Source organism: Phyllobates terribilis, unplaced genomic scaffold (genome assembly GCF_046119375.1).
Source record: "Phyllobates terribilis strain yellow unplaced genomic scaffold, ASM4611937v1 Scaffold_2__4_contigs__length_985480577, whole genome shotgun sequence".
Classification (NCBI taxonomy): domain Eukaryota; kingdom Metazoa; phylum Chordata; class Amphibia; order Anura; family Dendrobatidae; genus Phyllobates; species Phyllobates terribilis.
Window position 1 is genome coordinate 424,535,858 of NW_027362762.1, and position 27,097 is coordinate 424,562,954.

Here is a 27,097-nt window from a genome sequence, read left to right on the forward strand (position 1 = left end):
ATTTGTAACGTCACAATAAGTCTTTGGCCGATCCTCCTCCATGTTGCTCTGCAATTTCTGCGCATATTGCAGAAATCAGTCTCCTTTGAAGCCCCGCCAAAGGCAGGGTTTCAAAGGAGGTCCGTAATGACAAGCACGGGGGTCATCAGCTGATCCCCGACTGTCATGACAATCCATCCGTGGCCATGTCATGGGCGCGCCGATGGACAGAGGTAATGACGTGTGCGCATGCCGGCGTGTTTTAAATGCAGCTATCGTGATTGACTGAGGCACTTAAAAGTTAACAATCGAGGGCGAAGCTCTGCTCCACCCGCGACTGTTAGGGGCAGGTCCTGGATGTAATACTCAGCCATCACCTGCCGGGTAGGACTCTGCTACATCCAGAGGTTGTGATGAGTGGTGGCATCAGTAACGGTACAGCTCACCACGGCCACCGGAATACACAACTACTGCTACTCTGTTCCAGAGGCCGTGGTGAGCAGTAACGTTACTGAAGTCACCGCTTATCACAGCCTCTGGATGTAGTAGAGTTAGGGATCGTCACAGGAGCTCCATTTGTATTATGGCGGACCTTGTGGATTGTTTTTTTTTTTGTGGTAATAAAATGGGTAAAAACAGGGCAATTGTCAGGGAGTGCTTTTTTTTTTTATTTTTTTACAAATAAAAGGACTTTTGTATGTGTGTGTTTATTTCTCTTGACTACAGGGTTAGTAATGGTGGTGTTCGATAAGACGCCTCTCCATTATTAACCCCAGGGCTTGATATCAGCGGACATTACACAGCTGACATCAACCCCACATTCCCATTATCACAACGCACCAGAGTAATCGGGAAGAGCCAAGGCTAAGTGCCAGAATTGATGCATCTAATGGATGCACCATTTCTGAGGCGGCTGATGGCTGGTCTCAGGCTGGGAAAGTGCCAATATCCATGGCTCTTCCCAGCCTATTAATATAAGCCCACAGCTGTCTGCTTTCCCTTAGCGGATTAAAAATAGGGAGACAGCAAGTTATTTTTTTCTGGGGGTCCCCCCCATTTTTAATAACTAGTAAAGGCAAAGCGGAGCTGTGAGCTGATATCAATAGGCTGGGAAACTCCATGGATAGTGGCCCCTTCCCAGACTAATAAGACCAGCTTCCAGCTGTCTGCTTTCCCTTATCAGTTTTGTTTTTTTTTTTAAAGAAAAATTGATTCCTAGAAAGCTGCCAGACAAGCTCCGCAGAGCTTATTAAATATTTTGACAGCTGTCTCTCTCTCTTTGCACATCTAACACCTAAACATCTGACATTTCTACTCTTCATTCTATTCCAGTACGTGACACACTGATGCTGCACACGGCCAACACACGTATGCCATGCATGGATGGGACGCGCACCTCACCAGCACTGGTTTTAGCCCCCCTTCCCACACCCGGTAAGCTACAAACTATAAGATGCATCCCCATTTTCCTCCCAAATATGGGGGGGGGGGGGGGGGGGGGGGAGTAAAACTTCTAGTCCAAAAAATAAGGTACATGCAAGAGTGCTTCATTACGGAACTTGAGATGAAGCCTCGGATGCAGGTGTGACTATCCTAAAGCTGACTACACGTCGAGTTGTGCAAAAATGTTGCATCTTTTGCAGTTTTCATGCCAGATTCAAGCAGCTCTGCTAAAGCTGTGGACCCACAAGGGCAGGATCAGGCATGCATGCACATCTAATAAACTCATGAAAAATGGTGGCATTTCTTACACTAGAAATGTAACTCCAGTAACTCACTGAACTGACATTTCTGGCCAGGCGCATGGCACTGATAAGATGTGCTGTGCACTTCTAAACCCTTCATGACTGGGCAATTTTCAGTTTTTTCCTCCCTTTCTTCCAAGAGCCATAACGTTTTTATTTTTCCATCCACATAGCCACATGAGGCTTATTTTTTGCTGGACGAGTTGTACTTTTGAAGGACAACATTCATTTTATTATGTGATACACTGGAAAACAGGGAAAAAAATTCCAAGTGCGATGAAATTGCAATACAAAGTACAATTGCTTTTTCTTTTTTATTTACCATGTTCACGATACGGTTTATGATTCCTTAGGTCAGTATGAGTACGCAGATACCAAACATGTAATTTTGTTTTTTTTATTTAAAGGGTGAAAAAAAAAATAGAATTTTTACTTATGTCGCTATTTTCAGAGACCCGTGTAGTTTTCAAAATTTCAGGATATGGGGTAAAAAGATAAAATGTTTTGATCGCCTTTCAGTACATTTTACTGAAACGTAGCTGAGAGCAAAAAACGAAATTCTGGAATTTTGATTTTTTTCATATTACACATTTTACAGATCGGATGAATTCATTTTATACTTTGATAGATCGGACATTTACGAACACAGCGATACCAAATGTGTGTATTTTTTTTTTTTTTTTTCAAATATATATATTTTTTTAATGGTGCGAAAAAAAAGAGGGGTATGATTTGAACCCTTGTATTATACTTAATGCATCACTAAAATCACAAACTCCTATGAAGGCCAACTACGGGCTGGCTTTCACAGGAGAATGGTCATGGTCTTCAGCTAACCTCCGGCTGTCATGGCAATCCATCTGCGCCCCACGATCACGTCACAGGCACAAGGAATGCCGTATCCCCCTGATGGTACGTGTTAAATGCAAAAATCAAAAGATTGACAGCGGCATTTACCAGGTTAAGAGACGCTGGCTTCGCTCAAGCAGTGGCTGTTAGAGGCACATGATGGTTGATTAAACCAGCCATCATCTGCCAGGAAAGATGTGGGCTCGGCATACAGGCCCGCATCAAAGTCAGGGACACGACATATGAAGTAACTGTACATGTCGTGAAGGGGTTAATGAATTTGGTGCATTTTATTCCTGTACACCCTTCATTAAGACTGGTGCATGCCAAAAATGTTACTCCAATAAGACTTTTGGTGAGGTGCTGGGAGTGTAAAAACAGTGGCAAAACTTTTTTAAAACTACATAAAACAAGAAAGCCAGACAAACAATAGGTCATTTATGACAGCTTCCTTTACAGAGATTACTACAGATTCTGCCCTAATCCACAGAGCAAAAACTGAGAAGTGAGCTGTACAAACCAAGAACTGTGCACTCCATCAGTGGAAAAGTGTATTTTAATACAAAAAAAATGTAAAAAAGATGCATATTGAATTTTAAACCATATTAAATACAGTGCCTTGAAGTATTCATACCGTGAACTTTTCCTCATTTTGTCATGTTACACCCACAAACTTAAATGTATTAAGTAGCAAGTATTTGTGAAATGTTTAAGAAACTATACATGGATTTCTATTTAAAAAATATAAAATATCTTCAGAAAATTGTGAAGTGTATTTGTATTCAGCCCCCTAAATAGAAAATTCTGAGTGACCAAGTGCTGACAGAAGCCACATAATTAGTAAATTGAGTCCACCTGCATGTAATATTCTCAGCATAACTACAGCTGCTCTGTAAAGCCCTCAAAAGATTTGTTTGAGAATATTAGGGATCAAACAGCATCATGAAAACCAAGGAACACACTAGACAGGTCTGGGATAAAGTTGGGGGGAGAAGAGTAAAGCTGGGTTAGGTTATAAAAAAGTAGTCCAGGCTCTGAATATCTAATGGAGCGCTGTTCAATTCATCATCCAAAAATGGAAGGCGAATGGCACACCTGCAAACCTACCAAGACATGGAAATCTTCCTGAACTGACATCCCAAGCAAAGAGAGCACTAATTAGAGATGCTGCAAAGAGGCCCATGATCACTCTGGAGGAGCTGCAGAGATCCACAGCTAAGGTGGGAGAATCTGTCCTCATGACAACCATTAGTAGTATACTCCACAAATCTGACTTTTATTGAAGCGTGGCAAGAAAGTAATTTTTGAAAGCAAGCCATAAAACAGCTTTTTTGTAAACTGCAAACTGGACATGAAGGGGACACAGCATGTGGAAGAAAGTGCGCTGCTCACATGAGACCCAAGTAGAGCTTTTAGGGCTAAATGCAAAATGCTGTGTGTGGCAGAAAAATAACACTGCACACCTCCCTGAACACACCATCCCCACCGTCAAACACGGTGGTGGCAGCATCATGCTGTGGGGATGCTTTTCTTCAGCAGGGACAGGGAAACTGGTCAAAGTTGATGGGAAGATGGATGGAATCAAATATAGGACAATCCTGGAGTAAAGTCTGTTAGAGGCTGCAAAAGACTTGACACTGGGGAATAGGTTCACCTTTCAGCAGGACACCTACCCTAAATATATTGCCAGAGCTACAATTAATTTATCTTTAAAATTAGAAAACCATGTATCATTTGCTTTACACTTCACAAATACTTGCAGCATCACATAAAATACCAATAAGACACATTTAAGTTTGTGGTGTAACATAAAAAAATACATAGAGAAGTTCACAGGGAACAAATACTTTTTCAAGGCACTGTATACATCAGTTTCATGTTTTTCTTTTATTAAAACAGAGAATAGGTAATAGTTTTAAGTAGCAAAGACCAGAAGAGACAACATAAAAAGGTGTGTACAAAAAAGTACTTTCAAGTGTAAAAATGTGAAGGTAAGAAAGACAACTCTTTAAAAGTATTTGGTGTTAGTATAAAAAACAAATAAAAACCCAAAACATCAGCTGGACGGCCCCCAGCACCATGAAAAACCAGTGAAAGCCCTCAGTAATAATAAACGTAACCTTTACCAGAATTGAAGTCATCTCGTGAACCTCCTCTAGAGCCGTAACTATCGTTTCCTGAAAAATAAGGTAACAGCAACATGAAATCGAAAACTGAGCAAACCAAAACATTACAGGATGAGGTGGGAAACCCGATACCCATCCACAACAGCAACATAACCACCATAAAAATACAGTTCTCCACTAAAATGAGTAGTCAAGATCCACCTACACCCAAACACCTTCAAGATCAATAATTCTTTGCCAGCAGCGACCAGTGATGAATGCAGTCATTTTATTCCATTAATGGGAACAGAAAATCACTACATACTTCTGCCGGTAGACCACGGACCAAACGAGAAAATGATAGAAATTCCTTCCCAAAATGCGCATTTCCACATTGTAAGAAGTAGATTAATAATCCAATTCATTTCTTAATATTCCATCTATTCAGCCAGTGATTGCATGTATTGTCCAATCGCCATTAACGAGAAAAAAAAAAACAGGGACTGTGTATTATATTGCCATGTAGAACACATGGAGTAAACAAGATTTAAATTAAAAAAAAAAAAAAAAAAAATCACAAAACAATAAAATGGTCAATGGTTTCACTACACAGGATGCAGCAATGGATAAGCAATCAAACGTGAATACTAGCCCTGTAGTGTCCCCCTGTTGGAAAATATACTGTGATTTTTAGTCTCATGTATTCTGTATAAAGAAAAGAACCTAGGCAGGAAATCCAAGGCACAGTACTGATGCATAGACTCTCTGGGCACTGGAAGATAGTTCTGCAATACAGCCTAAGGCTGTGTGCCCACGAAGCGTTTTTTAAGCGTTTCCGCAGCAGCAAAAACGCTGCAGAAACGCTTAAAAAAAAAAAAAAAACGCATGGTAGAAGGGCAGCAATGTCCCCCAATGATAATCCGCATGTGCTGTGCACATGCTGCGGAAATTTCCGCTGCGGATTACCATTGCGGAAAAAAAAGCAGCACTACCAATTATTTTGCGGAAGTGCTGCGTTTTCGCGGCCATTGACTTGCATTGAAACGCATGGAATCCGCATCACTGTATATGTAGATGCGTAATCCAAGCGTTCTAATGTGCGGATGGTACCCGGGTCTAGAGGACAGGAGACTCTCCTCCGGATCCGGGTACTACAGAACCTGTGGGGAAAAAAAAAAAAAAAGGAATAAAATAAAAATTGAAATGTTATATTTACCTTCTGATGGCCCCCAGTGCGTTTGTCTTCCCTTGCAGGCAGATCGCGGTGGACTGAAGGACCTGCACTGACGTCATAGTCATGTGACGGCAGGTCCTTCAGTGTAGTGTACCGCGAGCTGCCGACAAGGCAGGACAGAACGAAGCAAGACTGCAGGGGCCACCGGAAGGCAAGTATAAATTTTTCTTTTTTTACCATTCTTTCGGTCACACTATATAAATCCATGCCGGTTGCATGGATTTATATAGGGTGACCAAGTTGTCAAGCACTTTCCAAGTGATGCTAAAAAAAAAAAAAAAAAAAAAAAAAAAAAAAAAAAACGCTTGGAAAGCGCTTGTCAACCCACATGCGGAAATGCTTGTGAAGAAAGCTTCACATCCACATGTCCCTGGCAGGAAAAAGGCATTTACAATCCACATGTACAATCCGCATGCGTTTTTTTCTGCCAGGGAGACGGAGAAACGCTCAGGAAAAATCCGGAGCATTTCTGCATCGTGGGCACATAGCCTAAGGATTATTTATATGTTGTAGTAATGTTACAGTGAGAAATCTTCATACCACTAGAATTAAAAACTAAAAAACACCATTAAAGGGGAAGTCTGGCCTTATGATATGGATGACCTTTCCTTAGGATAGGTCATAAGCCAGTTCAGGACCGCACCATTTACCCTCGTTCCTGATCAGGCACATTTTCAGTCTTTTTCATACATGCAGTTTCTAGAGATGTAACTTTTTTCTCGCTTGGATATTCAAATAACTATCTTTTTTTTTCGTGATACATAGGGCTTCATTTTTATGCTATTTTTACACTTTTTTTTGCAGATATTGGTGGAAAACAAAGGAAATAAATCTCTTTTCTTCAAAAGAATTTTTTAAAGACCACAAAGAACTTCTAACAACAAAATTTAAAAATGTGTTCCCATTTTTGTAGCAATGATTTTTATAGATCAGACACGGCACTTTATTTGCCCTTGAGGGCAAACGTTTGAACTAGCGGTGGATGCCGCGTTCCTGCCCCAGGTGACCCAGCCATGAGTGACACAGATTTGTGCCCTCACTACTTGAGACACTGCGTCCCTCCTCCCCCTCCACAACTGATTCTCCCAGCAGTCGGATTACACTGATGAAGGCCTGAAGGGGTCGAAACGTTTGTTATTATTTTGGACTGCATTAAAATTCATTTCAAACGTATCTTTCCGAGTGCCGAGGTTTTTCGCATACTAGTTGGGGTTTGGTAACCTACTCGAGCACCTTTCCAGTAGTGCAGGGCTCTTTTTTCAATTGAGACGATACTCTGACCTATAGTAATGATAGGTCATCAATATTATAAGGCTTGACAACCCCTTTAAAACTCGAAGTACTAAAGCAGCAATTCCGACTGACAAATAGAACACATAGGCCATAAACAAAAAGACATTTGCTAAAATTACCTCCTCTGTCATCAGATCCACCTTTCCTGAACCCAAAGCCACCTTTGTCTTGTTTTCTGCCTTCCGCTATATCCACTCGCAAAGAACGCTCCCCTAAAAGCTAATAGAAAAAGAGCGAAAAGCGACAAATGTTAGAGAACACTAAAAGGTGTTTTATGGAATTTAAAAAGAATAAATCAATTGTAATTGATGGAAATATGATTATACAAAAACAAAGAGAAACTAATACCTGTTGAATCCAGTGCAGCCACAATACCAATTTTCTAACAGTCTTCACATTAGCAGCAATGCTAGACTGTAAGGCAAGAGACTGCGGAGATCAGCGATTAGCAAGCAGTCCCCTGATGTGCAGGGAAGTAAATAAAGACCAGTGGAGGCCACCAGAGGATTGCTGCTACATTGGCAGTGGAGCTAACCAAAAATATATTATATATATATATATACGGTATATATAAAAAGTCTACATACCCCCTGTTAAAATTCCAGAGTTTTGCCATGTAAAAAAAAAAAAAAAAACATACCAAAAGAATTTTTTCAGAACTTTTCCACAGTTAAAGACATTTTTTATGGTTAGAAGTCCATCAGTATTGCACATCTAGAATTAGCAATCTTTGCCCACACTTCCTTGCAGTAGCGCTCCAGATGTCAGACTGCCAGGACATCTCTCATGGATAGCCATCTTCAGAACAATCTACAGATTTTCCTTTAGATTCAGGTCTGGGCTCTGATTGGGCCATTCAAATACTTTTATCTTCTTCTGGCAAAATTGACTGAAATTTGGAACTATTCATAATTCCCTATGCCTTGACTAATGCCCCAGTTCCAGCTGCTGAAAAACAGCCCCAAAGTATAATGCAGCCTCCAGCATGTTTCAATGTATGGTGTTTTTTTTGGATGTGCAGTGTTGGCTTTGCACAAAACAAACCTTTTGGAATTATGAGCAAAAAGTTCAACCTTAAGCTCATCAGACCATAACATGCTTTCGCACACGCTTACGGCAGACTAAATAGGATTTGACAAAACATAACAGGGCTTGGAGTTTTTCTTTGTAAGAAAAGGCTTCTGTCTTGCTATACTACCCCACAGGCAAGAGAAATAAAAAATATGGGAGATAGTTGTCAAACGCAGCACACGGCCAGAAATTGGCAGAAATTACTGCAACTCCTTTAATGTTGCTGTCGAACTTGTGGCAGCCACCTGGATCAATTTTCCTTTTAAATCAATCTTTTAAGGTAATATACTTTGTGTCAAATTTAACCCTTTTGCCCCAGTGCCTGTTTTCCCCTTCCTGATCATGTCAAATTTTTCAATTTTGACCAGTATTACTTTATGTGGTGATGCTTCAACGGATCCGACTGATTCGGAGAATGCTTTTTAGTGACACATTGTACTTTATGTTAGTGGTAAATTTAGGTCGATATTTTTTGCGTTTGTGAAAATATCGGAATTTTGTCAAAAAATTCACAATTTTCAAACTTTAATATTTATTCCCTTAAACAAGATATTTATTAACTATTTTATGTGATATAACTAACATTTGCCACATGTCTACTTTACATTTTTTAAACTATTTTTTTCGTTAGGAAGTTAGAAGAGTTAAAAGTTTAACAGCAATGTCTAATTTTTCCAACAAAATTTACAAAACCAATTTTTGTAGGGACCACATCACAATTGAAGTGACCTTGGAGGTGCCTATATGACAGAAAGTACCCAAAAGTGACATTTTAAAAACGGTATCTCTCAGTGCTCAAAACCACATTCAAAAAGTTTATTAACCCTTCAGGTGCTTCACAGGAATAAAAGCAATGTGGAAGAAAAAAAATGAAAATAACTTTTTAGCACGCCAAAAATGTTGCTTTAGCCCCAGATTGTGCATTTTCACAAGGGTAACAGGAGAAAATGGACCATACAATTTGTTGTGCAATTTCTCCTGAGTATGCAGATACCCCATATGTGGTGTATAACTAATGTTTGGGTGCACAGAAAGGCTGAGAGAGGAAAAAGCAACATTTGACTTTTGGAACGCAAATGCCATGATGTCTTTGCAGAGCCCCTAAGGAGCTTAAACAGAGGAAATCCCCCACAAGTGACCCCATTTTGGAAACAAAACCTCTTGAGGAATTCATGTAGGGGTATAGTGAGCATTTTTAACCTTCAGGCAATTCACAGAATTGTATAACATTGGGCTGAGTATATGGAGAATGACAATTTTTTTCCACTAAAAAGTTGTTTTGGCCCTAAGTTTTTAATATTCAAAATAAATAGGAGAAAATGAAAGGTACATATTAGTTACGCAATTTCTCCCGAGTACGCAGATACCCTACATTTAATTGAGAACTACTTTTCAGGCTCAGTGGAAAGCTCAGATGGAAAGGAGAGCCATATTGTAGTGCAGTTTTTGAGGTTACGGTTTGTGGGTACCATGACACTGGAAAAGCCCCTGAGGCGCCAGAACAGCAGAACCCCACATAAGTGACCCCATTTTACAAACTACGCCTATCAATGAATTTACCTAGGGGTGCAGTGATCATATTGACACCACGGGTGTGTCACAGAATTTTCTACCATTGGGCAGTGAAGAAAAAATTACATTTTTATTACAAAAATTTAGTTTTAGGCTCAGATTTTACATTTTTCACATGGGAAAATGGGCAAAATGGCCCCAAAATGTATCACAATGTATGCTGAACGTAGAAATGCCCCATATTTGGTGGTACAGTACTGCTTAACCCCACAGTGAGACTCGGGAGGCACGTAGCGCTATTTGACTCTTGGAGAACAAATTATCGTAGAATAGTTTACACACTCCATATACAGAGCCCCTAAGTGCTAGAAGAGCAGAATCCCCCCTCAAGTGACCTAATTTTGGAAATTATACCCCTCTGGGATTTTATCTACAAGTATAGTGATTATTTTGACTCCATGGGCGTTTTCCAGAAACAAGCAGCAGTGGATGTTGCCAAGTGAAAATTGCAAATCTGCCATTGTAGCAGGGCTGCGGAGTAGGAGAGTCGGTGACCATTTTGGTGGAGTTAGTATAAAATGGACCGACTCGTAAAATATATAATAAATTGGGTACAGTAGTACTATGCAGTATGTGCTGTACATTTTTTCATAAGAATTTGGGAAAGTTATGAAATGTCGTATAAAGGTCTGTTCTGTTCCTGATCTAAGGTTCTCGGCTTTTAGTTGAGATGAATCGGTGCTGCACTTTATGTACATACATGTACAGTAGTGAGGCAGTGCTGTGGAGTCAGAAGTTAGGGAAATGGAGTCGGAGGTTTTGCTTACTGACTCCACAGCCCTGCATTGTAGTACCTGTATATTGTAGTGCCCAATACAATATGCCCAAGTTGTGCTTCTAGAGATATGCACCCGTAAATTAAGAGGTCTCTTACCACTACAGAAATGACAGACGTGTGGACACTTAATGTGGTTTAGGCACACTGTGGGTCTTAGAAGGGAAGGGGCGAGGAGCCATAGCGCTTTTCCAGAGCTTTTGTGCCATCAGTAGCATGGAAGCCCCCTAGATTTCCATTGATAAATGACAGACTTGAGTGGGGACTTGCTTATTTTGTGGAGTTTTATTGGGAACATTTTGGATCACATTTATCTTCTGCTCTACACTGAGCACTTATATCAAGGTTTCCATCTAAATCTCAGAATGATGAGATTCAGATGAAGCCCCTGAAAGATCCATTCACTATAATGAAGTAGCAGAGTTACTGCACTCTGTTTGTGGCCTATGTTCAGCGGTGTCCTTTTCAGAGGTGCACAACACTGCGGCGCACCGCGCTTTTACACAAGCTTAACACCGTTGGATCATAGGCCAGACGGTCTCCACAGTGTCTCCATCTGCCTCATTATAGGGAATCTTCCGCCAGGGATTCAGTCTTAATCACGTGTTTCAGAGATCAAACCCCGGTTTAAGCGCTCAGCATAGAGCGCAGGATAAATGTGAGCCCAGCCTTACTGTGATCTATGGGAGGCAGAATAAAATCAACAGCAGGTAAAGAATGTGTTTTATTTTTTACGCCGTTCGTGTGGTATAAGTGATTAGACTACTTTATTCTTCGGGGCGGTGTGATTACAGAAATTTCTTTATGTTTGGCTGCCATCACACAAAAATAAATAAATAAATTTTGCATCACCATATTTTGAGAGCTATAATCTTTCTATATTCCTGCTGAAAGTCATATGAGGGCTCGTTTTTTGCGGGACAAGTTGATGTTTTTATTGGTAACATTTTCAGGCACATAACATATTTGATCGCTTTCTATTCCGATTTTTGGGAGGAAGAATGAACAAACCAACAATTCAGGAATTATTTTTAATTCTGTTCACCGTGTGGTAAAAAATGATAAGGCAGCTTTATTCTTCGGGTCAGTGCGATTATAACAATATCACACTTATTTGTTTTGGCGCTTTTACACAAAAAAATCAACTATTTTATAGAAAAAAAGAATTGTTTTTGCATCGCTCTATACTGAGAGCTATAACTTTTATTCCTCCGCTGACGGGGCTGTATGGGAGCTTGTTTTTTGTGGGATAAGATGACGTTTTCAGCTATACCATTTACATTTGACTTTTTGATCGAGTTTCAGTCCACTTTTTTTGGCGGTATGATGAAAAAAAGAGTAGTTTTTATCCCAAGTTTAATTTATTTTTTTTACGGGGTTCACTGAAGGGATTAAATAGTGTCACAGTCTTATAGATCGGGTTGTTCCGGACACGGCGATAAAAAATGTTTACTTTTTTAACATACATATACCTATTTATTGGTATAATAATTTTTTTCAATTATTTTGGGATTTATTTTTTAAATATTTTTACTTAGTACCTCTATGGGACTTTAACTTTTATTACTCTGATCACTGTTAAAATGTATTGCTGCTAGCATGGTCTAAACAGGCCATCGTAGCTAACAGACCAGGAGGTAGTCATGATGACCTCAGGTTGCCATAGCAACAATCAGGCACTTGCGATAACATTGCGGAGATGCCAATCGAAAAGGAAATGAAGCCTCCTCCTTCCAAATGCTGTGATAGCTATTGATTGCAGCATTACAGGCGCAGGCACCACTCCTGCCCCTGGCAGCAGAGGTTCAGCTTTCACTTGAGCAGAGCTCCTTGCGGCGATCGTGCAGGTACTGCTCCTGTGGCTGCATGATCGCAATGATGTAAGTTTGTCATTTTGTGGGAACCTCTTCTCTACAAGAACGTAAACTTAAGTCAAATGTGATGAAGGAGTTAAGCCACTTCATGATGAGATTCTTCAAAGTGTTGCATAGTATATCTAATGTCATGAGATATTTTTGGTGCCCTTCTTGAGATTGATCACTTTCAACAAGGAGGTCCCTTTGCTGTGTTGTAAGTTGTTTACGGACAATTGCATGTTACATCAAAAGGAATGAAGAAAATCTCAGGAAAATACTAACAAAACTACTAAACTTTACATGCGGTTAAATTAGAATCACTTTACATGGCAGTTGTGTGCCGACTACTACTATTTAACATGAGTTTAAATGTGATTGGCTAAATATGAACACAATTATAAGAGGGTGTTTACACTTATGCATCCACATTATTTTTGTTTTCCAATTTTTACCCTCAAAATGATTTTTGCTTGTTTATTAATGGACTTGTATAGATAATGATAATAGAAGGTGGACAAAAGGTTCTGAAATTATTCTTTTTACATGATATTTTGAAACTGATATTTCAAGAGACGTGTGCAGACTTTTTATATCCACTGTACACATACACAGCACTGTGCAAAAATTTTAACCAGATGTGGAAAAATAGGCTGCAAATTAACAGTGCTTTCAAAAATAGAAGTGGTAATAGTTTATTTTAATCATTTAACTAAAAGCAAAGTTAATGAACATAAATCTAAATAAAATCAATATTTGGTGTGACCTGCCTTATCCTTTAAAACAGCATTAACTCTTCTCAGCACACTTGCACACAGTTTTTGAAGGAACTCCGCAGGGAGGTTGTTCTAAACATCTTGGAGAACTAACAGTAGATCTTCCTTGTCTCTTGATATAATCCCACACAAACTTGTTGTTGATATTTACACTCTGTGGGGGCCAAATCTTAAAGGATTCATTGTTCTTCTTGACTCTGATGTGGCCAATGTAATTTAGAGCCATCATGCTTGGGGGTCGCTGTCATGCTGCCATTAAGTTTGGAACCACAGGTCTCCCTGATAGTACAGCATATGATAGATAAGTATTTGCCTGTATTTCTCAGCAATGAGGACACTTAATTCTGACCAAGTCACTTACTCCCATTTGCAGAAATGCAACGCCAAACGTGCATGAAACCTCCACCACGCTTCATTGTTGCGTGCACACACTTATTGTACAGCTTCTCCAGTCCTTTGGTGAACAAATTGTCTTCTGTTACAGCCAAATATTTAACATTTTAACTCGTTAATCCAGAGCACCTGCTGCCATCTTTCTACAACACAGTTCCTATGTCTTATGCAAAGTTTAATTTCTTGGCCTAATTTCCACGTTGACGGTATGGCTCTTTAGCCTCAGTGTATGAAGACTATTTAGAAAATTAGATGGGAGCCGCCAAGTACCCTTTTCGTTTGAAAGGGAAGTATGATGTGTCTCATCTGCTGCACCAAGTATCCTAGGCTGACTACTGCGTCTAGCCCTCAACATTTCCCATTTTTTTAAGATCTTCTTCAAAAATGCTTTAACAGGACAGCTTGAAACCCCAGCCTGCTGTGAATTTTTTGCCTCAGAGACATTGCTGATGATGTATAACTATCCTGTGTCTTGTTTCTGTGCTCAGTCTTGCCATTGCGTTCAACATGAAACGGTCCTCCACAACCTCCGTTTTGTAGCAGAGTAACCCTCTTACAAAGCAGTTTCAGTTAAAGAGGTGGTCAGCTACATTGTATAATGCCCCCATAGATTTAAACCTTGTAATTAAGCATTTTGTAAATACCTCTTGTTGCCATATGTGCCTGTAAGCGGCACCAAACCGATGATAATGATGATCATTTTCATATGTAGGTTCAAATACAGTAGTTAAAGAGGTTATCCACTACAATATACAATTCGCCCATCGATTTAAACCTTGTAAAGAAGTATTTTTGTAAATACCTCGTTGCCATATGTGCCTGTGACTGGAGCCATTACTTACCGCTCAGTCCGCATCACGTCACCTCGGCTGCAGCCGCTGCTGACATCGGTTGATGTCACGTCAACTTCCAGACTTACTTGACTCATCCAGGCGTGACCCAGTGGCACGCACCCCACCGAATGACTGGGTTGTGGGCGGTGTTTCACCACACGTCACAGTTCAGTGTCCAGTGTGCGCTTGCGGCCAATTAAAGCAGAGGAGAGAGGGAAAACGCACGCTGTACACTGGGCTGTGACGTGCAGTGAAACACCACCCACATCCAAGGCAATCATAGGGGGTGCGTGGGTGACTCAAGGAAGTATGGAAGTTGACGTGACATCAGCCGATGTCAGCGGCGGCTGCAACCAGGGTCATGTGGACCACCTCTAACTACTGTATTTGAACCTACATATGAAAATCATCAATCTCCCTCATCACCCATCCTCATCGGTTTGGTATAATTATTTATACACCTGACTAGAATACAACAAAATTCCTGACTTTGTGCCAGTATACCTAGAAGAACTGATGGATATTCATTCGATTTAAATTTCTCTTTTGTTCATTCACTTTGCATTCTGTTAATTAATAAAAATAAGCTAACACGTGTTTTTGGAAGTTCTCTTACTTGGCAGCAATTTCTCCACAGTATCGTGTGTGTAAATATTTATATGTCGTTGCTTTTTTTTTTTTTTTTTTTTTTAAATTCCCAGACAACCCCATTAACTTACAAAATAAATAAAAAAAAAAAAGGTAATGTAAACTTACTGCACCATCATATGTCAAAGCTTCCTTAAGGGACTCCAGATCATCAAATTCTACATAGCAGAAACCTGAAATGTTGGAAAGCCCAATGAATCCTATACACACACAGTTTTCTAGTTGCACAATACTAGAGCGTCATATACAAATATTGGCAGGGGCCACTGGTAGCCATTATGAGAGATCTGGTAATACTGCCATTTTTTGTTGCTCTGCTTTTAAGATTGAGCAGAAACTGAAAGGGCAGATGTTAACAGAGCCTTCCCGTGTTGGAATATAGGAATGAGGAAGCAATGGGCTTCTTACCTTTAAATTTGTCCGTCTCCTTGTCTCTGACTAACCGTACACTCCTCACATTCAGTTCTTTAAAGATGGAATCTATGTCTCCTTGTACAGTATTGAAGGGAAGATTACCCACATATGCTGTGAATGGTGGGTCTGTGGGAAGCTCTTTTTGTTTGCGTGGACCAGGGCCAGCAGAATCACCTCGTCGGGGCCTGAGAGGAATAATACAAAGCAAGAACACTAACCATCACAGTACAAAGTTTGTCAGAATTCTCATATATAGAAGCTTCTTATACCTGCACTCAGTTCCACTAGCAGTTTCATACGCAAGGCTGACGGTTCTAGTAAATATAGGAAACAAATGGCAGCAAGAAGATAAACACCCCGATAACCTTCACCATTCCAAATAAAGGAGTGTTATTACACACGTCTTTATCTCAAGGCGTATTTGCTTGTCTACTAGCACTGTACGTTCTAATCACACCAACATCACATGTAATAAGACACACGCTGACTACGGAGCACGTCCTGGAGTGTAGTCCGTACAGAATAAACTTGCTTACCGACATTGGAGACTCAACAATACTACAATTATGCAGAGGCAACTTATTGCTTATTAACTTGAGAGGTTGTCCAGTAATAACTTATCACCTATGCATGGGATACGTGATAATGTACCGATCTGATGGGTGTCCCACCGCTGGATTCAAGACCGATCAGTAGAACGGACAACTTTTAAACCTGTTGCAAAATATAGCAGCAGATCAGATGGCCAATTGCTGCTCTATTTGTTCTCTATGGGTCTGCTGAAAAAAAAGCAGAGCGCAGTCCTCAGGAGCTCAATGGGGAATGAATGGAGTAGCGTTCGCCGGGGCTGTGGAGTCGGTATAAAATGGACCGACTCTGAAAATATATAATAAATTGGGTACAGTAGTTCAATGCAGTTTGTGGGGAATATTTTTCATAAGAATTTGGGAAAGTTATGAAATGTCCTATTCCTGATCTAAGGGTCTAGACTCTTAGCTGAGATGAATCTGTGCTACAGTAAATTTATCACTTAAACATGAGCCATGTATGAGGGAGTCGGAGGAATGGAAATTGAGGAGTCGGAGGTTTGGCTTACTGACTCCACAGCCCTGGCGCTCGCACATGCCCACTGCCATACGCACTTCATTTTAAAGGGGATAAAAGAGACCGGTCATGCCCATCAATGCAGATCCCAACAGTTAGACCCCCACCGATAACTTGTTTCCACCAGACAACCCCTATAAGTGGTCAATAATGGATTCATAATATTGATAATTTTACACAGTGCCTTTACAAAGAGAGTAAATAAAAAAATAGTGGTCAAACAGTAGATCATCTGCCAGACCCCGAAGCAGAAGCTAATAAATCTTATTAGGATGACAATCCGCATTCTCCAGGTTTCAGAACAATAAAAAATTTTTTTAAAAATTGCTTGTTGACATTATTTCCTGACCTCACATACAGAGAGTGAGCAGGGAAAGCTCACTGTATATACGCTCAACATACCCATAGGCCTCCCAATTAACTAAGACACTGTTTTGGCAGAGGATAGGCATCTTTAACACTGCACATACAGCTCTGCCTCTTTCCTCGCCCACCTCCCGCCGCTGCCCGACAGGTCACTCTTATCTCAGTGATCTGCTCCGTGCCCGAAATCTCAAGCAAGTGCCGTCATTCCCGGGGAGTGCCGCATGATCCGATCGATAGTCTGGCCCTCGCAATGTCTCTGCGCTTGTACAAGTTCTCGGGCTGCAGAGCCGGTCACTGCCAGAAGAGGGAGCTGTCAAGCAGTGACCGGAGGAGGATGGGAAAGAGGCTGGAGAGGCTCATTAGCATAAAAATTGGACAAGTGATTTCTCTGAAACGAAAATATGGATTGTAAAATTGTTGCACTAAATATAAATAAAATGGTGATGGTTGGAGATACTAGAAACCAACAAACCCAAGATTGTGTGTTCCCTTCATAAAAATATTTCTTCCATAGATCAGTAGTGCATGTGAATACATGGAACCTTGTAATACGTCATATGGGGAAAATGGTCTCCTCCTCACCTTCCAGAAGCCTGTCGCTTCCCCTTTTCCTGTCTGCAAGGTCTCTGTAAAATTCAGAAGCCCCCTCATTACACAAATAAAAAAGTTCTAGAAAACAGTAGACGGGGAGGAGGGGGATGCTGCTGCAGCTTCTCCTTTCCTGCGTCAGAGTGGGAAGACCTGGTTAGCTTGAAGGGGAACATGCACAGTCTGTAACCCTCAGGGATTGAAGAGAAGATATCCCATTATTCAGTCACTTGGCTGCTTACGGCCAAAGTCAGTACGGTAGGCCATCTGAGACACATCGGTGGCACCCTGCTCCAGTCAGTGCTGGATAATTGGAAATTAAAGAGCTGCGACTGACCGCTCACTTCCTCTTCATTACTTACATGTCTGAAGGCGGGGATAGCCACTCCAGCACTGATTGGGCGCCGAGCTCACATGACGTAACAACCTCAAGTGAACCCCGGGAACGCAAACATCGCTGGAACAGGGCCAGCACTGGAGGTGAAAATAGGTGATTTTAACGGGGCAAACATTCAATGTGAGAAAGGGTTATCTTAGGAGTGGGCAACCCATTAAAATCTGGCAAGTGCCTCGTTTTATTGCCTTAAAACCATCACTTACATTTGTGAGACGTTTGTAGAGTTCAGACAACCAATTTAAAGGGAACCCAGGTTTTTGCCATCTCACCTGAGAGCAGCATGATATGGGGGCAGAAACCCAGATTCCAGCGATCTGTCACTTACTGAGCTGCTTGCTGTCATTTTGATAAAATCACTCATCTGCTGCAGTTCTACCAGTTCTCTGAATGCCGAGTTCTGTATAAACTTGCCCACACCACGGATTGACAGCTTTCTGTATACTGTACATAGGCAGAAAGCTGCTAATCAGTGGAGGGGCGGAGTTATACAAAGCTCCTGAATATGGAGGACTACATGACAGCAGGTTTACTAGCCCTCTAATGATAATCTGCTGCTGATAAAAGAGTTCTTATATCAAAAACTAAAGTGAGCAACCCAGTAAGTGACATTGCTGGAATCAAGGTCTCAGTCTCCACATTATGCTACAAAACCTGGAGACAGATTCCCTTTAAAGTGGTGTCCACAGATCTAAGGGTGGTAGTAGGGAACTACACAATCATCACACCAAGAAAAGCCGGCCCACTTGGAAAGCATGCAAGCAAAGCGAATACAAATGCACAAGTCATGTAAAAGACCAAAAATATGTAGGATAACATTTCTAGCTACACTACATCTACTTCACATCCGCTGAGCAGGAAGGTCACAGGGAAACCATCCTGTTTTATGGTGGTCTCAAAAGTCTGACGAGACTTTCCACATCAATAAAAGGGGCTTCCTGCACTTGTACCCCATCCAAGATAGAGACAAGGTACATAGTACACAGTCCTGTACAGCCATGTGACTGCTGCAGCCAATCACTTCCATGCCACATAAGGAAGTATTGAGGCCAGTGCACTAACACGTATACCTGGAACATCATCACAGCAAGGGAGAAACTACCATCATGGATCATTGGAGTGAACTTAGGGCCACGGTCACACGTTCAGTACTTGGTCAGTATTTTACAGGGCAGTGGAGTTAGTAAGCTAAACCTCCGACTCCTCAATTTCCACGACTCCGACTCCCTCATACATGGCTCATGTTTAAGTGATAAATTTACTGTAGCACAGATTCATCTCAGCTAAAAGTCTAGACCCTTAGATCAGGAATAGGACATTTCATAACTTTCCCAAATTCTTATGAAAAAATATTCCCCACAAACTGCATTCAACTACTGTACCCAATTTATTAGATATTTTAGGAGTTGGAGTTGCTCCATTTTATACCGACTCCACAGCCCTGGGATTTTACCTCAGCATTTGTAAGCCAAAACCAGTGGGTGATAAATACAGAAGTGGTGACGTGTTTCTATTATACTTTTCCTCTGATTGTTCCACTCCTGGTTTTACAAATATTGAGGTAAAATACTGACCAAATACTGAACGTGTGAATGTGGCCTAAGGCTGTGTGCCCACGATGCGTATTTCATGCGTTTTTGGTGCGGAAATTTCCACAGCAAACACGCATGGTAAGCCTTCTGCCATGGTCCCCTATGCAATTCCGCACTTTCAATGCCCATGCTGCGGATTTTTCCACAGCGTTTATGCTGCGCTCAAAAATCCGCAGCATGTCCATTAATTTTGCGGAAGTGCTGCGTTTTCACCGCCATTGACTTGCATTAGAACGCACCAATTCCGCAAGATTGCATCTGTACTTGCTTAAATGGCGCGTTCTAATGTGCGGATGGTACCCGGGTGTAGAGGAGAGGAGAGTCTCATCCACACCCAGGTACCATTAAAAAAGCTGTAAAAAAAGAATAAAATAAAAAAGAAATGTATATTTACCTTCTGGCAGCCCGCGCTGCGCTCCTCCTTGCTTCCCAGCACTTCACAGTGGATTGAAGGACCGACGCTGACGTCAGAGTCATGTGACGGGTCACGCGACGCTGACGTCGGCAGGTCTTTCAATTCACTGCTGCCGGGACCAAGCGAAACAAGCCAGCGCGGGCCATCGGAGGGTAAGTATACATTTATTTTTAACCACTCTCTCGGGTCACACTATATAAATCCATGCCGTTTGCATTGATTTATATAGTGTGACCTAGTTGTCACAAGCACTTTCCAAGTGATGCTAAAATCGCTTGGAAAGCGCTTGTCAATCCACATGCGGAAATGTCAGTGAATAACGCTCCATTTCCGCATGTCCCTGGCAGGAAAACACATGTATAATCCGCATGTACAATCCACATGTGTTTTTTTCTGCCAGGGAGATGCAGAAACGCTCAGGAAAAAATCTTGAGCATTTCTGCATCGTGGGCACATAGCCTAATAGGGTAACTAAATTGGCAAAACATCTGATGTTGCAGTCCCTGATTCATTGCGGATAGGTCAGGGGAGGAGGTGGAGCAGATCCTGAGGACAAGCACTAGACTGATGTATGAATGCACAGCAGTGCACAGACCCATACACTTATCATCAAGCCACTTTGTGATTACACATATGTATGAGGGGGCATAAAGATTTCCCCTGACCCACTTCTATTTATCACAGGACGCTGAAACTTCACATGTGTAATGATATAAGTCTCTATAGGTTACGTGCCAATTTGAAATTCAGAACTGATACTGGTCTTGATTTTACAGGTGTTGAAGTGGTGTGAGGTTTGATAATGGACCCAGTGGAATACAGAGCAGTCATCAAGTTCCTTTACTTGAAAGGCCGCACACCAAAGGAAACGTTCGATGAGATGAAAGAGGTTTATGGTGATGATTCCCCATCATATGATGTTGTCAAGAACTGGCATAGTCAATGAAAATGTGGTTGGACTTCGGTGCAAACAGCTCCAATTCCAGGGTGACCCTGCTCTGCTATTGATGAACACACCATCCAGCAAGTGGAGGTCACGATTTTGGAAAATTGCCACGTAACCATTCGCCATCTAGCCCAAAATGTCAAGATTAATGTGGGGTCCGTGGAAAAAAATCATCCAAGACCATCTTCACATGCATAAGGTATCCGCTCGCTGGGCTCCCCGGCTGCTCACACCTTTCCAAAAGCAGGAATGAGTCGAATGCTCTCAGGCTCTATTGATGATGTGTCATGGAAACAAGAAGGACTTTTTCAACAGACTGATCACACAGGATGAAAGCTGGGTCCATCACTATGATCCTGAGACTAAAGTCCAGTCAATGCAATGGAAGCATCATGACACACCGCCTCCAAAGAAGGCAACTCTCGGCAGGCAAGGTCGTGCTCACAGTATTTTGGGACCAGCATGGAGTAGTATTGATGGATTTCCTAGCAAAGGGTACCATGATCACTGGGGCATACTAAGCTTCACTGCTGCGGAAATTGCAGGAGGCCATCAAAACCAAGAGACGTGGCATGCTAACCAAAGGTGTCCACCCTCTGCAAGACAATGCACCAGTTCACAACTCACATGTTGCCCAAATGGAAGCATGCTCCTGTGGCTTTGAAATTATACCGCATCCCTCTTATTCACCTGACCTCGCACCATCGGACTTCCACCTCTTTCCAAAAACGAAGTTATTTTTGAAGGGCAAGCATTTTCCAGATGATGAGACTCTGATCTCCGAAGTCACAACGTGGCTTTTGGAGCAACCTGTTGACTTCTACAAGCGAGGTGTTTACAGTTGCTTAAAGAGATGGAAAAAGTGTGAGAGGGACTAATAACTGTGCCAAGTTTCATTGCTCTCAATCCACAGGAAGTGGGTCAGGGGAAATCTTTAATGAAAGCCCCTCATAACAGCACGCAGCAGGGCATAAGGCCGGTGCACCCGCCCACGCAGCAGGGCATAAGGCTGGTGCACCCGCCCACGCAGCAGGGCATAAGGCCGGTGCACCCTCACATGTCCCCACATAGCTGGGTATAAGACCGGTGCGACCTCATGTGCCCACACAGCAGAGGGTAGGACCGGTGTGCCCACACATGTGCCCACCAGGGCTGTGGAGTAAATTTATCAATTAAACATGAGCCATGTATGAGGGAGTCGGAGATTTGGCTTACCGACTCCACAACCGGGGCGCCCACACAGCAGGGCACGGGGCCGGTGCGCCCACACAGCAGGGCACGGGGCCGGTGCGCCCACATACGCTATAGACACCAGGGAGAGCACTGGCCGGCATTTCTCCTCTACACACCGGCCTCCATGAAGCAATGCTCAGGCCTCCTCTGAGCAGAAGCCGGGATTTGCGCTGGCCACACGTGTGACATACACGACAGCCCGGAATCATGCAGCTGCATGGCGGTCCTTCTCCCGCTCTCCGGCCTCTCCTCTCCTCCGCTCATCCCGTTTCCCCCTCCTATCTCCCGCCTTCCCATCCGCCGCCCCGGACTGTCCCCTGTGCTGTGGTATCTATGGAGAATCCGGATCTCACCCTCTGCCGCCCCCGAAGCTGCTGTAGGCCCGATCGTCGTAGGTATCGTAATCCGCCATTGCTGCTCTTTCCTCTTCGCAGCCGAAGCGGCCAGGCTGCTAGGACCCCACAATATAGCGCAGGCAGGGCTGTCCGTGCAGATGCCTGAGCAGACTGCACACCACAGGTTAGGCTCATGCTCCCCTCAGGGGGAGCTCACTGCACACACCACACAATTGTTCTCACTCCTAATTATTTTATTTGAAAAAACACATTGTTCCACAAGGGCAGAGTGCAGGTCTGCCAATGGTAACCAATCACATATCAGCGCCACTGTTCACACACGGTTTGAAAAATGAAAGCAGCAACTAATTGCAGGAATCAAAAGTGTCCAGCACTCAGGTAGGAACAGAATATTTACACTTTATTCTCAATGAAAATTCCAAATAATTATGGATAAAAGTTCCTCTGACGCATTTCTAGCTATGGCTAAGCATACTGACAGTCTTCGAAACGCGTCAGGGAACTATTAGCCATAATTATTTGGAATTTTCATGGAGAATAAAGTCTAATATTCTATCCCTACCTGAGTGCTGGGCACTTCCGGCCCCTGCCCTCTACGATGCCGTTATACAGTCCTGACGGATCTGGTCTACAGCTACCTACAGTGGTGGCCAAAAGTATTGGCACCCCTGCAATTCTGTCAGATAATACTCAGTTTCTTCCTGAAAATGATTGCAATCACAAATTCTTTGGTATTATTATCTTCATTTAATTTGCTTGCAAGGAAAAAACACAAAAGAGAATGAAGCAGAAATCAAATCATTGATCATTTCACACAAAACTCCAAAAATGGGCCAGACAAAAGTATTGGCACCCTCAGCCTAATACTTGGTTGCACAACCTTTAGCCAAAATAACTGCGAACAACCGCTGCCGGTAACCATCAATGAGTTTCTTACAATGCTCTGCTGGAATTGTAGACCATTCTTTGGCAAACTGCTCCAGGTCCCTGATATTTGAAGGGTGCCTTCTCCAAACTGCCATTTTGAGATCTCTCCACAGGTGTTCTATGGGATTCAGGTCTGGACTCATTGCTGGCCACCTTAGAAGTCTCCAGTGCTTTCTCTCAAACCATTTTATAGTGCTTTTGTGCTGTTAATTACACGAATTAGAGAAGCATCACATGATTTTTCAAACAGTGCCAATACTTTTGTCCACCCCCTTTTTTAGGTTTGGTGTGGAATTGTATCCAATTTGGCTTTAGGACAATTCTTTTTGTGTTTTTTCATTGAAGACAAATTAAATGAAGATAATAATACCAAAGAATTTGTGATTGCAATCATTTTCAGGAAGAAACTGAGTATTATCTGACAGAATTGCAGGGGTGCCAATAGTTTTGGCCACCACTGTAATTGGTTACAATTACTTTTCTTTTGCAATAGACGTGAGAAATCTTCATTGTAGCCGGTTCCCACCAGTGACGCACGGTACATGTTGGCGCACACTTTAACCTCTAAACTCCTGGAGGATGCAGCAATTTTTGTTTAATTTTTTTTGGTAAATGTATTCTGAGAGTCATAAATATTAAATTTTTCTGTTATTTAAAAATTCCTGTCCATCGGCTGCAGTTACTATAAACTCAATATCCCTCCACAAAAAAAATAAAAATAAATAAAAAATAGACAATAGACTTTTTTGTAGGCCTGTGGTTCTTAAATGGAATCTGTCATCACAGTCTGCCCCCTAAACTATTTAGACAGTCATGTCGCTCACTGAAGGATCATTTCACCCCTAGCTTGACTTATGCAATTTATGGCTCCCTGGCTGAATTTTTTTTATTTTAATTCATATGCAAGTGAGGCTTAAGTGCTCTGAGCTTGTCAAAGCACTTCCCAAGCATCAGCCTACCTGGCTCTATTCCTTGCCTAGTCCCAACTTCTGCTTATGGGCAGGGAATAGGGCTCCATCCTTTACTAATGTTAGTGGAGTTTGTCATAGATGAGGGATACCAGTCCTCTTGCATGAGAGTACTGCCATTAGGCCACGGCCCCACTATCAGTATTTGGTCAGTATTTTCTCAGGAGTGGGAGCCAAAATCAGGAGTGCGTGATAAATGCAGAATTGGTGACTTGTTTCTATTATACCTTTTTTTCTGATTGTTCCTCACCTGATTTAGGCTCCCACTCCTGAGAAAAAATACTGACCGAATACTGACCAAATACTAATAGTGGGTCCGTGGCCTTACAGAGAGAGTGCAAGAGGAATGCCACCACAGAGATTAGCCAAAAGGCTTTTCCATGCGAGTTATTCATCAAATAAGTAAGGTTCAGTAAAGGTTCGAGGAGTTGTCACCCCAGAGGGAGCCTGTATGTGAAGAAGATTGTCACTACAGAGACAGTGAGACTGATGCTTGTGTTGGAGGGACTGATAAGCATACTGACTCATACATAATCATACAAGTGTGCACAAGAGGTGACTGAGAGAAGGACCTGACAAGAATTAAGAGTATATTCAGTGTTGTATTGAGAATGACACAGACAGTGCCAGAGCTACTAAGGAGCTGCTGAAGAGATTGCCAGCAGGCTCTTGTATATGTAAGATTGTTGAAGCCATCAAGTGTTTTGCCTCTTGTAAGACTGTAACCAAGAAGCTTAAAACCTCTTGATGAGTAAAGCTATTACTGAACACCCTCCTGTGTGAACCTGTTTTCTCTGCCACCACAAGTGGGCAACCACTATATCACTGTGAAATCCTTCAAGGTGGACACCATCATTCAAATACCCCCTCAACATTGCTCAAAAAATTAAGACAACACTTGTGCATCACAGTATAACCCCAAGTCAATTAAACTTCAGGGATGTCAATCTGTCCAGTTAGGAAGAAGAAGCGATTGTGAATCATTACCCCTTGCTTTGTTGCAAGTTAAAGTTACAACAAGAACACTGGAGAGTCAACAACAAGAATCCCCCGAAAAAAGAATGGTTTTGGGGGTGATGGCCAGACAATTACTCTCTCCTTATCATTTCTGACTGACTTTTCTCTAGTGTTAGTGTCCTTGTCACTAGTGGTAGCATGAGGTGGCACCTGCATCCCATTCAGGTTGGAAAGGCAGTCCATCTCCCCTATAATCGTACATCCATACTTGTCATCGCAAGGTTTCTTTTGTCTCCCAGCACAGTCTCAAGAGCCTGGAGCAGATACCAGGACATGGACCGTTACATGAAGAAGACACCTGGACAGAGCTGTACAAATACATCAACTAGGAGGAACAGGAGGCGCACTGCCAGAACCCTACAAAATCACTTACTGTGTGCTACTTTTCTGAATGTTTCTGACCAAACTGTCAGAAACAGACTCTATGGGGGCCCAACGTAGAGGTACCTGTGCGAGGTGCCTGATTCACTAAGAAGTGTGCGCCTCTTAACGAACCAGGCGTGGCACAAAGTGGCGTGTGCCTCGCTACAAATCTTACTCCAGTCAGAGAGCCATTTATTGTTGATGATTTTGCTTCCAATGACTGTTAATATATAATTTTGTTTTCAACAAACAGGAGACACAGTGCCAACATTGCAGGCACAGCACAAGAGTATCCGTTGTTTCATTTTATTTTACTTCATTTCAAAATGGGTTTCTCAGGTAGTGGACAACCCTTTAAAGGGTTTGTCCGAAATTAGAATGTTATTACTGCAGGATAGGTGATAACTTGCTCATTGTAAGCTCCACCAATGGGACCTCCATCAACCCCAAGAACAAGAAGCAGAGCCCCATATAAGTGGAGCAGTGGTTGAGCATGTGCACCATTCATTGCTCATGGGGCCGTCACATAGCCGATCACTGTAATTGAGTATCTCCGTCAGCCTCAGACAATGAACGGAGCACATGCTCAATGCTCAGGGTTCCAGTGGTCAGATCCACAATCTGCACGTTATCACCTATACTATGGATAGGCCATAATTCATACGAAGGCTGTGTTCACATGATCAGTATTTTACATCAGTATTCGTAAAACCAGCAGTGGAACAATCAGAGGAAAGTATAATAGAAACTCGTCACCACTTCTGTATTTATCAACCACTCCTGGTTCTGGCTTACAAATACTGATCGTGTGAACATGGCCTAACACTCTATCCCATGAGAATGCTTTATACTGTACTATCTTTAAGGGGTATTCCTTTAACAAGAAGCTTTCCATTATCCTCGCGGTAGGTGATAACTTTTACTTTGGTGGGGTTTGACCGCTGAGACCCCATTAAATCTGAATGAAGCAGCAGCACATGCTGGACCGACACTCCATTCATTCTCTATGGGACTGTAATGTATATGTCTGCCAGCCCCACAATGAATGGTGCTGGTGAGGATGCCCTTTATCCAGTCTGTAGACACTAGAGCTGTTATGTTCTACCCCCCTCCTGCCACAATATGGACGACTATAAAGTGAAGAACCCATGCCTAAACATAGTGCATAACACTGGAACTAAGGCTCCTCACAATGCCATGCTAAACATGCGGCCGTCCTGTTATACCACTCCATACACAGGGCCGCCAGGACCCGAAACTAGCACAGCAGCAGCTGCCGCGCATGTGC

The 27,097-nt window shown here is 42.2% G+C and overlaps 1 protein-coding gene across 3 annotated transcripts in view; it reads right to left on the bottom strand.

Annotated features, from left to right (window-relative positions):
- The window catches only part of EIF4H (eukaryotic translation initiation factor 4H), a 37,910-nt gene extending 15,224 nt beyond the window's left edge, over positions 1–22,686 (bottom strand). For 2 of the 3 annotated variants that reach the window (XM_073665183.1, XM_073665182.1), the window contains exons 1-5: positions 22,532–22,686; positions 15,535–15,725; positions 15,235–15,299; positions 7,325–7,424; positions 4,700–4,750 (exon numbers count right to left, since the gene is read on the bottom strand). In XM_073665183.1, the coding sequence (XP_073521284.1) occupies positions 4,700–4,750; positions 7,325–7,424; positions 15,235–15,299; positions 15,535–15,725; positions 22,532–22,590 (466 nt within the window). In that variant the 5' untranslated portion in view covers positions 22,591–22,686. The remainder of the gene's footprint in view (positions 1–4,699; positions 4,751–7,324; positions 7,425–15,234; positions 15,300–15,534; positions 15,726–22,531) is intronic. The other variant, XM_073665184.1, reaches the window with a different exon arrangement.
- Between the last annotated feature and the right edge of the window lie 4,411 nt (positions 22,687–27,097).